The sequence below is a fragment of the Seriola aureovittata genome, chromosome 4 (genome assembly GCF_021018895.1).
Source record: "Seriola aureovittata isolate HTS-2021-v1 ecotype China chromosome 4, ASM2101889v1, whole genome shotgun sequence".
Lineage (NCBI taxonomy): Eukaryota > Metazoa > Chordata > Actinopteri > Carangiformes > Carangidae > Seriola > Seriola aureovittata.
In genome coordinates this window covers 30,436,518-30,448,724 of record NC_079367.1, presented here as the reverse complement: position 1 = coordinate 30,448,724, position 12,207 = coordinate 30,436,518, and the positions used below count along the sequence as shown (strand labels likewise).

General features: G+C 45.7%; 1 protein-coding gene across 1 annotated transcript in view; it reads left to right on the top strand.

The window, feature by feature from the left end:
• col4a3 (collagen, type IV, alpha 3) overlaps positions 1-11,344 on the top strand; it is a 60,941-nt gene extending 49,597 nt beyond the window's left edge. Inside the window, exons 49-52 of the mRNA XM_056374934.1 lie at positions 6,791-6,968; positions 7,123-7,237; positions 7,646-7,818; positions 8,681-11,344. Of these exons, the coding sequence (XP_056230909.1) occupies positions 6,791-6,968; positions 7,123-7,237; positions 7,646-7,818; positions 8,681-8,762 (548 nt within the window). The 3' untranslated portion in view covers positions 8,763-11,344. The remainder of the gene's footprint in view (positions 1-6,790; positions 6,969-7,122; positions 7,238-7,645; positions 7,819-8,680) is intronic.
• The last annotated feature ends 863 nt before the right edge of the window (positions 11,345-12,207 follow it).

Genomic DNA, 12,207 nt, shown 5'->3' with positions numbered 1-12,207 from the left:
GAGGAAAAACCTGACTTAATAATAAAAATAAACCAAAATAATCAACTCACGCCACCAAGCGGAGGATGTAGGATAATCAATAATAAATTACACGAAAGAAAAATCACTCATAACGAGGAAAAACAAAGGGCTATGAACATTAGCTACCAGACGGTCCAGGCTGTTCAGGGTGACGGGCAAAGTCATCAATGAGGCTATGGTCCACGATGAACCGTGACGGAATCCACTGTCTCTCCTCCGGGCCGTACCCCTGCCAGTCCACCAGGTACTGTTTGCCCCGCCCCCTGTTGCGAACAGCCAGCAGCCGTTTAACCTTGTAGACAGGACCCCCGTCTATCACCTCAGGAGGAAGAGGGGCGGAACCAAGGGACTCTCCTTGGCCGGCTTGACCTGACTGACATGGAAGGTGGGGTGGACACGGAGGGAGCGAGGCAGGCGGAGACGGACAGCTGCAGGACCGATGACCTTGGTAATGGGGAAGGGACCCACAAACCGCGGAGCCAGTTTCTTGGAGGGGACTTGGAGGTGAAGATTCTTGGCAGAGAGCCACACCCTTTGACCCAGCTGGTAGGCAGGTGCAGGCCGCCTCTTGCAGTCTACCGCTTTCTTGGTCCGGTCCCCTTGGCAGATAAGCACCTGCCGTGCAGCAGCCCAGATGCGTCGGCAATGGTGGATCGTGGCGTGGGCGGACGGGACCGTGACTTCGGGCTCCTGGGCAGCAAACACAGGAGGTTCATAACCATAAACACACTTGAAGGGCGAAAAACCTGTGGCAGAGGTGGGCAGGGAGTTGTGGGCGTACTCGACCCAGACCAGGTGTTTGCTCCATGTCGAGGGGTTCTGGGACACTAGGCAACGGAGACCGGTTTCCAGCTGCTGGTTAAGGCGTTCGGTCTGGCCGTTGGCCTCCGGGTGGTAGCCCGAGGTCAGACTGGCCTTAGCTCCGATGAGCCGGCAAAACTCCCTCCAGAAGCGTGACACGAACTGGGGCCCCCGGTCCAAGATGTCCTTGGGAAAACCGTGAATCTTAAACACATGGTCAATCATAATTTCAGCCGTTTCCTTGGCTGAAGGCAGTTTTGGCAGGGCAATAAATCTGACCATTTTCGAGAATCTATCCACCACAGTGAGGACTGTGGTGTTACCTTGAGAGACCGGGAGCCCTGTGACGAAGTCCATGGATATGTCAGCCCATGGTCTGGAGGGGATGGGCAGTGGTTGCAGAAGCCCCATACGTGACCCGGAGGACATCTTGTTCCTCGCACAGACCGAACATGCCTCGACGTACTCCCGCACCTCCAATTCCATGGACGGCCACCAGAACCTCCGAGAGATGGCGAACATCGTCCGCCGAACTCCCGGATGACAGGAAAGCAGCAAGGAGTGGGCCCAATGAATCACCTGTGGGCGCAGATCGACAGGGACAAACAATTGATTCTCGGGGCACCCACTAGGTGGCGGAGCCTCAACAATAGCTTGCTTAACCTCATTTTCTATCTGCCAAGTCACCGCTCTAACCACACAGTTCAGTGGGAGGATAGTCTCTGGTTCTTTGGCTACAGGCTCAGGGTCGTAGAGACGTGACAGGGCGTCGGGCTTGACGTTCCGGGGCCCCGGCCTGTAAGAAACAGAAAAGGAGAAGCGGTTAAAGAACAGCGCCCACCTGGCCTGGCGAGAATTGAGTCTCTTGGCTTTGCGTATGTATTCCAGGTTCTTGTGATCCGTTTAGATGATTAACGGGTGCTCAGCTCCCTCCAACCAGTGTCTCCACTCCTCCAGAGCCACCTTAACCGCCAACAACTCCCGGTTGCCGACATCATAGTTCCGCTCCGCCCTGGACAGTTGCCGCGACAGGAAGGCGCAGGGATGCATCTTCCCATCCTGCTCTGACCGCTGCGAGAGGACGGCCCCGATCCCCTCGTTGGACGCATCCACCTCTACCACGAATTGCCGCCGGGGGTCCGGCATGGTGAGGATCGGCGCCGTGGTGAAGCTGCTATTGCGCTGAAGCCTCTGATGAACCGCCTGTAAAAGTTAGCAAAACCAAGGATTTGCCGAACTTTCTTGCAGCTATCAGGTGTGGGCCATTTGACCACAGCGCTAACTTTAGCCGGATCCATCTGCACCCTTCCAGGGGCTACGATGAAGCCCAGGAAGGAGATGCTATCGGCGTGAAACTCGCTCTTTTCGGCTTTGACATAAAGTCTATGGTCCAATAGTCTTTGTAGTACTGCTGCTACGCGTTTTCTATGAGTGTCTAGGTCAGGTGAGTAGATGAGAATGTCGTTAAGGTAAACATACACAAAGTGGTCAAGGAAGTCCCTTAGCACATCATTAATAATGGCCTGGAAGACAGCAGGAGCAATAGTGAGCCTGAACGGCATAACTAGATATTCATAATGTCCGCTAGGGGTGTTGAACCCCGTTTTCAATTCGTCCCCCTCCCTGATTCTGACCAGATGGTATGCATTACGGAGATCTATTTTTTTAAATATCTTGGCCTGTTGGAGTTGATCAAACACAGATGACATGAGGGGCAAAGGGTAGCGGTTCTTGATTGTTATGTCATTTAGGGGGCTGTAGTCAATGCATGGTCTTAGAGACCCATCCTTCTTAGTGACAAAGAAAAATCCGGCTCCAGCGGCCAATGAAGAGGGGCGAATAAGCCCCGCCTTCAGTGAGGTTTCAATGTATTCAGTCATGGCCGCTCTCTCCGGCCCGGAAACCAAGCATAGGCGGCCCTTAGGGATGGTGGAACCAGGTATCAGGTCTATGGCACAGTTATATGGTCTATGTGGTGGCAGTGACATGGCTTTGGATTTGCTAAAAACCTCCCGGAGGTGGTGGTAGCAGGAGGGCAGGGACTTCATGTCAGTCTCTATGTCTGTGGCAACATGGAGAGAAACATGGTTAATAGCGGATATGTTATTTCCCTGGTTTGGGTCGCACTCTAGACGCTCAGCACAGTCTTCCCCCCATCCTGATACCTTTCCAGTCCTCCAGTTAATGTGAAGGTTGTGTTTGCACAGCCAGGGGAGGCCAAGAATCAGTGTCTGTGATGGTGATTGAAAAAGGTGAAAGTTCATACGTTCATTGTGACCGTGTGTGTGCAGTTCCAGAGTCTCGTGGTGTGAGTTATGGTAAACAGTTCCTTTCCGTTGAGTGCTCGGGCTTTGATGGGCCTGGCCAGTGGCTCCGAATTGCCGAATTGAGCCCTAATTCAGCAGCCAGGCCCCAGTCCATCAGGTTCTCATCAACCCTGAGTCTATAAGTGCCCTAAGGTTGGTGGTGGTGTGGTGAGTTACCTTGACGGACGTGAGGATGCGCGGAGCCGAGTACGGACTCACCAGATCGGGTCTTTTGGCAGGACAGGCGGCAACAAGGTGATTGGACTCCCCGCAGTAAAAGCATCAGCCCTCCTGCTGACGTCGCCGCCGCTCCCCCGGCGTCAGCCGTGTCCTCCCGACTTGCATGGGTTCGGTCTCTCCTGCCGTGGGTAAGAGAGGAGGTCGATCGGGAGTCGAGCCTTGGGCTTCCTGCCCGTCCAGAGCCAGCGGATGCTGGTACCTCTCCGACGATGGTCGGCCTCCCCGATGCTGATGGAGTTCATGAATCCGCTTATCTGTCCGGATGGCTAGGGCGATGAGGGAGTCAAGGTCCAAGGGCACCAGTACCTCCCGTATGGGAGCAGACAGTCCTTTCAGGAACACATCATAAAGAGCTGTGGTGTTCCATCCGCTCTCCGCCGCCAGGGTGCGGAAGCGGATGGCGTAGTCACATACCGAGCCATTGCCCTGCATCAGCCCGCTCAACTCTCTAACCTTTTCCCTGTCCGTTGACACCGGATCAAGAAGTCCTCTGGAGAGCAGCTTGAAATTCGGGAAGTGAGCGGCAAAGTGGGGAGTCACGCTCCCACTCTGCTGTGGCCCATGCTCTCTCTCTCCCGGTCAGGTAGGACACCATGAATGCAATCTTGGACCGGTCTGTGATAAATGCATGGGGGGAATGTTCAAAATGAATGGAACAGTCTAGGAAGAAAGCCTTACAAAGTCCTGGCTCCCCGGAGAAGCGCTCCGGGGGTGCCAGCCTGATCCCTGTTCCGGCGATGGGTTCAGCCTGAACAGGAGCAACTGCTGTGACTGGAGGCTCCGGCACAATGGGTGGGTTGTGAGTCTGCTGCAGGTGTCCGAGCAGATCCTGTACTTGGGACGAAAGTTGACCCAACTGCGGGACCATCGCCACCTGAAACTCCTCCTGGCGGGAGAGTCGGGCCTCCTGTGCGCGCAGTGCGACCGTCAGCTGGCCAGTCTCTGCTGAGTCCATACTGGCCACAGTGTACTGTCAGGCAGGGACTCAAGGCAGGACTCAGACGCAGAGAATAATAATGGGCTTTATTGAAATCACCGGTGACCTCAGACAGAGTGAAAAATAAATGGCTATGAAAAGACTAGTCACTAGTGATGCGCGGGTCCACCCGTAACCCGCGGATATCCGCGGGTTTACCCGCGGGTCGGGCGGATTCGGGAAGTAGCTTTTTAAAATATTGCGGGTGCGGGCGGGGCGGGTCAAAAAGAGAAAACACATTTCTCACTTCTAAATCCTAAATCAACCCATTAAAGGCTATTGACATGACCACTGTCACAAATGCAGGGCTGTCTTGCACCCACAAGCTCTCTGGGACTTCCGATGAAAACATGGCTAACTTAATCAGAGAAAAGTTAAAAAAGGGTGATGAAAAGGTTGTGCAGAAAGTGGGCCAAAAAAAGCAAGGTGCTGGAAATATTTGGACAAGTCGTCTTGTCCGATGACACCCCTACAGAATACGTTATGGGCCTTGAGTGTTAGCTGCTGTACAAATACGACGGGCATAAAACAGGTACATCAAACCTACTTCGGCATTCATGCCGTGGGTCGGCTCCACAACCTAATAAGCCTTCCACACAAGCTCATTCAGAACAACCTTTAATGCCAGTATTCATGAAAAGCAATGTGCCACTCGCAGCAAAATCTAAACTTGTGGATGACTTTGTAGCGTTCTGCTGCTCGGACCTACGTCCATTTGATGTTGTCTCTGGAAAGGGGTTTACTCGTGTGGCACAAGGGCCTATAAATATCGGTGCACGTTTAGGATCAGTGGACATAAACTCCGTCCTCCCTCACAGACAAACAATTTGCGACAGGGCCAAAGCTCACTGGCGTTTTTTGTTTTTTTTCCTCGGGCCGGGTCGGGTTCTGGTCATTATCAGCGCATATTTTTGCGGGTCGGGCGGGGCGGTTTGGATCTCCTGACGGGTCGGGTTGGGGCGGGTCTTAAAAAAAGGCGACCCGCGCATCACTACTAGTCACTAAATTCTGAAGTCTGAGAAAAAAAAAAATCACTCCAGGAGGAGGGGAAAAAGCTCCAATCAAAAAAAACAAAAGGTAAACACAAAACGCTCCATAAGGAGGAAAAACCTGACTTAATAATAAAAATAAACCAAAATAATCAACTCACGCCACCAAGCGGAGGATCTAGGATAATCAATAATAAATTACACGAAATAAAAATCACTCATAATGAGGAAAAACAAAGGGCTATGAACATTAGCTAAGGCAAGAAATTACAAACAAAAAATCACTCTTCACGAGGAACAATCGGCTTACTTGGAATAACAGAAGGGCTATGGGCATGGACAAAGTCTCGGGTGCAGGTCGATGACGAAGACACTCTGGCACAAGACAAGGGGAACACAGACTATTTAAACACATGGAGGGAAATAGGGCACAGGTGGAAACACTTAGGGCAAACAGACTGAGACACATGAGGAAGGGCAAGTGACCTGAAACGAGAGGAGAGTTACTTTTCAAAATAAAACAGGAAATGACAGGACAAAACAAAACCAGGACAAGACAACCTCACCATGGTGTGACAGAAATGAGATAGAAATATGTTTGTAAGTGTAACTTCTGAGTGGGTGAAGCTTTACAACACAGAGTGAGTTTTATTTGTTAATCATCTTCAGTTTGAAAAACAAAACTTCCATTTCCACTGCTGAAAACAACTGAAAACTACAGGTCAACATGCAGTTCGACCAACACACAGTGTAAATGTCATTTAAATTAACATTTATGATCTATAATGTACAAAAGCTCAATGTCATGAAGTATTTCAATTTCAATTTTATTTGTGTATCACCAAATCATAATATCAAAGACTTTACAGGGTAAGGTAAGTACCTTATTATGGAGAGAAACCCATCAATTCCCAGAAAGAGCAGCACTTGGGGACAGGGGGGTGGAAAAACCATCTAACAGAAACAGGCTCGATCCCAACTGATCGAACCCAACTGCCTCGTTCAGTTGGATTTGAGAGGAGAAAGGGGATGGGAGAGGAGAGAGCGAATTCACATTAAAAAATTTTAACAGTCTTTCTAAGAAACTATGAACACTTTCTCCATTTCCCTTAAAATTACAACCAAATTGCGGCCTTTCAGCTTAATTTTACAGCAACTTTTTAGGAAATTATAAACAACAAATTAGCTGGCAAATACAGGACCTGTCACATAACAGGCTACTGACGTTACTGATACTTCTTACACCATGAGACCAACACTGAGAGAAAGACAGATACAGACAGGTCATTACAAAGGAGAGCAGGAATAAATACATCTCTGATGGACTAATAAACACACTCTTCACCATGCTCAGACCTACTTTTATTTATATTTACTTTATCATAGAAATGCAACGTTCATGTTGTGTCATTTAACTATAAACCAAACATCTGTGTGTCCTCTCTCTCTGTCCATAGGCACATTAGGCAGCTGTCTCCCTCTCTTTACCACCATGCCCTTCCTGTTCTGCAACACTGACAGCACCTGTCGCTACGCCTCCCGCAACGACTACTCCTATTGGCTGTCCACCAATGAAACGCTGCCAGGCAGCGTCCCATTCATCTCCGGGCAGTCACTGGAGAGTTACATCAGCCGGTACCTAAAACACACACACACAAACACACACTGTACTGTATGCGTGTTTCCTGTGTTGCAGGTGTACTGTATGTGTGTTTCCTGTGTTGCAGGTGTACTGTATGTGTGTTTCCTGTGTTGCAGGTGTACTGTATGTGTGTTTCCTGTGTTGCAGGTGTACTGTATGTGAGGCCAGAGCCAATGTGATCGCCATCCACAGTCAGACCAGTTCCATTCCTGACTGTCCTTCTCAGTGGGATCGTCTCTGGTTTGGATACTCCTTTGTGATGGTGAGCTTATCTTGTTGGGTCGGGTTGAGTCAGGGGGTCATTTCTAAAGCCCCCCTCATCCTTCAAACTGATATGTACAGTGCGAGTTCAGTGTTGCCAGACGACTTTGTCCAGTGAATCAAAACTGTTGCCAGAGACTAAAGCTTCAACACCAAAAGAGCTCTTGTTAACTTTTAGAAAAACCCTTTAAAGAGACATCATCTGTGTTAACCCTGATCACATGTGTGTTTGTAGTCCATTAAACCCACAACGAGGTTGGTTTAATCACTTGGTTAACACAGTGGTCGCCATCCTTTTCCAATTCAATTGATCATGTATAAATACAAGATCTGTTGTGAGTTTGTGGTAGTGTAGTGTGAGTTTCTGCTTTGTCCTTTGACCCTTGCTGTTGTTGCTTTTGGTGTCTAGGAAACAGGAGTGGGGGCAGAGGGGTCAGGTCAGCCTCTGGCCTCACCTGGATCCTGTCTAGAACACTTCAGGAAGATTCCCTTCATTGAGTGTCACGGCAGAGGAACCTGCAACTACTACACCGACTCCTACAGCTACTGGCTGGCTGCTCTCAACCCCAGTGACATGTTCAGGTACAATACACCTTTAATGACACGTTCAGGTACAATACACCTTTAATGACACGTTCAGGTACAATACACCTTTAACAGGTATGCAATATTTTATTTACATGTTTAAGTGTGGAACTTGTTCAGGTAGATAACTGTGTCATCAGCATGCTCAGGTATGAACACACACACCTTTAAGCCTCTATTATTTACACACTGCACCTTAATCATAATGTTCCGTTATGCAAAACCTTTAAAACTGTTCAGCTAAGTAACACCTTCAGGAACACAACAGTGCCATCTACACTTTCAGGCACAAAACATCTTTATCACTGTCTTCGGGTACATTATACCTGTAACAGCAAATCTTCAGATACAAGCACTTTTGTTCGTATTTGTTTCATTTGAGTTAGAGCCATGACTCAGCTCTGCAGACACTGGGTCAGTATTTAACTGAGAGAAGATCTGTGGTTGTAATGTAGTTGAAGTTTCTGTGGTTTTGTTCCTGTTTTATCTTTGGTTTTTCCAGAATCATGTTCAAGTTCAGGTTTATTTGTCAATACAAGTATAACCAAAGAGATGAAGTTTTTCTTCAGGGAGTAAAGTAATACAAAAAACAAAAGAAAAATGATCAAAATTAAAGAAAATGTGAGCCTCAGGTTCTGAGACTGATGTGGAGCAAGACATAAACCAACTGCAGTCCTCTAAGACACCTACTGGGGGCAGTGTCCACTGATCAACCAGCAGCTGAACCAAGAACCAAAGACACATTTAGATTCATTCACCTTATGTCTGAGTCTTGTTTTATGAAACTCTTACTTCACTTCAATTTGTGCAGTGTCTCTCTCTCCTGTAATAACGTGTGTGTATGTCTCTCGTCCCACAGTAAACCGAAGCCTCAGACTGACAACGGAGATTTTCCAGGCAGTCTGATCAGCCGCTGTCAAGTCTGCATGAAGAGGCTGTGAACAGCATCAGAGCTGCTACTGATACTACTGATACTACCACTGTAAATACTGCTGCTAACACTACTGACATTAATACTACTGACAACAGTGCTACTCTGCCCTGTGTACTCACACCGGCACGGAGTCAACGTGTTGGCCACAGGACAACTTTAAGTGTTGAAGAACGGACCAATCAAAGAATAGATGTCTTCGCCTTCTGCTGTTTTATATTTGTTCATCATTGTTTAATTTGCCAACAAAACAACCCAGAATCAGAAACTGAATGAATTTCGTGTTTAATGCAATCAGATTGCAACGTCAGCACACAACAAGCCTAAGTCAGGTTCTTTTGTTGTGTTATCTACTTGTAGCAGTTTGGTACCATATGAAACCAGCTCCTGTAAAATGAATGGACCGTATTAGTGTTAACATTGGATTTTATTTGGGTATAATTTGCACTGATTTTCACCAAGTGGGAGACAGAAATTCACCAACTCAGAAAGCTGCAGCCAAGTTTTTACCACTCGGCTGCTCGTAACTACAGTTTAAACGATATCACATCAGCGTGGTATGAGCTCCGTAGTTGGATGTTTGTTGGTTAAGTGCACCTTGGGAGTCATACTTGACTTCTCTCTTTCAGTTTTTATGTCCACGAGCTTCTTGTACCTTTGACTTTTTATAAAAGAAGCAGCTATTTTCTGACTTTTTGTTCTGAGTTTAATGTCCAACACAACCTGAATATGAGACCTGAAGTCATGATGTCTGATTCCTCATTGGAAATGTCCAGGAAAGCCGAGTGTACTTAATTGTTTTTATCACAAATGAAAACAAAGAAACAAAACAACAGAAATAAAACTGAAAAAAATAATAGAATTAATATATTAGCAAAGATAAAATATCCATTTCAGATTCAAGCAAAGTTCTGATCAACAGTTTAACTCTTAATCTGTGATCAATAGTTCATTAGTTAACCCAGTGTTGTTTTGTGTCCAGACACCTCAGAGTGTGTTGCACTCAGTCATTGCTGGTGTGAGTACACAGCTGCTACTATTACTACTATTACTACTACTGCAAATACTTGTATAACTCTCACTACTGCTGTTACTGATGGACAAAGATTGTTTCGGTCAGTGACTCTGCCTTAATGTCAAACACACTTTTACTTCTACTTTAAATTTCTTGCACTGAGAACAACAAAACTAACAAACTACCAGCAGTAAAATTTACTGTCAAAGGAAAAGCACTTATGCTGAACATTTGTTCCTTTCACACAAAAACTATGGAAATGTTAATAAATGAGTGTTTAGATACTGGGAGGTCAGATTGAACTGCAGAACATGTCTGAATGTAAATCTTTATACTTCATAGTACATGATAACTCCAGCTGACACATCAGTGTACTGTAGTAACAAGCACAGATACTTCACTACAGCACCTGAGTAAATATAACAGCTTACTTACTACCATAATGTAGTAATACTATTAGCACTACCAGTAGCAGTAGTATTAATAGTAGTAGTTGTCCTGCTTCTACTACCATTCCTCTTGCAGGAGTAATAAGACTGGGATCACCCCTACTAATGAGTGTAGTGTAGTACTATGTGTACTACCACTACTACTACTACTGCTGCTGCTACTACTGCTACTACTACTACTATTGCTACAGTACAGTAGTATTTTGTGTATAATACTTTATACATACCCTGAGTTTTTATATAAATCAAAATCTGACAATGTACAAGTACTACTACTGGTACTACTACTACTACTGCCACTATTATACTGTAAGTAATGTTATTGCTAATACTACAGTAAGTGCTACTTCTACAACTGCTATCATTATCTACTAATAGTTCTAACCTCGTAGTACTACTGCTACTTCTTCTGCTTCTGCTGCTTCTACTATTGTAAGCACTGGTACTACTAAGTACTACTGCTACTACTACTACTTAAGTACTTTTACTATTAATACACTGGTAAGTGCTCCCTCTGTTTATACTACTGCTACCGTGACCAGTATCTACTAATAGTTACAGCCTCTACTACCGCTCTGAACTACTGTCACCACTGTTAGTACCACTAGTACAACTACTATTACTGGAGCTACAGTACCTCCTTTTGCCAGGAGAGGACAGAGGTGGAACACAGAGAAGAAGACTGTAACCAATCAGCAGCCTGCTCAGCTGCACTTCCTCGACGACCACTTGGTGGAGCTCCAAGGAAACTTTAAGTGAATAAGAAAAACCCAGAAATACATGATTAAGACTTTGTTCTTTTCTGCACAGCAACAGAATCTGAAGCTCTCTGATTGGATGGTTCTCATAGCAATGCATGCTTGGACTTGTTGTCTTCTGTCATAAAGTGACCTTTGGCTGATTGATTCTTTATCAAACAATAATCTAATAGAGATTATAGATGTACGAAGTGTTTACAGAGTCTGATCACATGTTCAAATCAAATTAAAGGTTTAGACGCTTGTTGTTTTCAGATGTACATACTCTTGTGCTGTTATTGTTGCATTTTCTGAAATAGTAATGATAACCTTTATCTGTTTGTGAAAATGATTCTTGTTGAGTTTAATAAAATGTGTTTTACAGAAGTTAGATCGGTTTCTGTTGAGTCCTCCTCAAAAAGTTCATTAAAGGACCAGTGTGGAGGATTTATTACATTCATAATTATGTTTTCATTAGTGTATAATCAACTTAGAATGACCCTTTCACCTGTCCACCTGGAGCAAGCAGGTGTAGGCATGGCACAGGGCCTGAGCCACATTACTCAATCAGGGAGTAAGAGTAAGAGCTTCAGACCTAGTTTTTGTGAAAACCAGGTTCAACTAAATATGAATCATAGGAGAGGAGTTTTAATTAGATTTTTAGTTTTAAACATGAGAGGAACTTTAAACAGGATTAGCCACTGCCATCTTCTTCCGTCTAACTGTGTTTCAGTTACAAAATTTGCATCAGTGTTGTGCAGGTTCACACTTCACAGTCAGCTTCAAGTTCAGGTCACACAGATTTCTCCTTTTTCTACAGACAGACTTTCAATTTGAGTAAATATTTTACAATTTAAACAATGGTTCAAGCTCCACCTCTGGTTTCGTTACAGTTGCTAACTGAAAGATGTGTTGTGATTCTACTTTGCATAGTTCTTTTTCTGATGTTTTTTACTGGTTTGCAAACAGCAAGGCCAACATCTTCTGATGTGCGAGCATCATGAGCGTCAACATCAGAAGTGGCAGCTATACTCGTGAGTATTTTGCGTGATCACCAAACCATCAAACGTTTTGTTGCAAATAGTCAATCAGGTCGCAAAAAACGTGTTGAGAAAAAAAGACGCAAATTAACTGCTCAAGATCTGAGAAGAATCAATCGTGAAGCCGCCAGGAACCCATTATCCTCCAATGCTGTCATATTCCAGGACTGCAACCTACCTGGAGTGTCCCAAAGTACAAGGTGTTCAGTGCTCA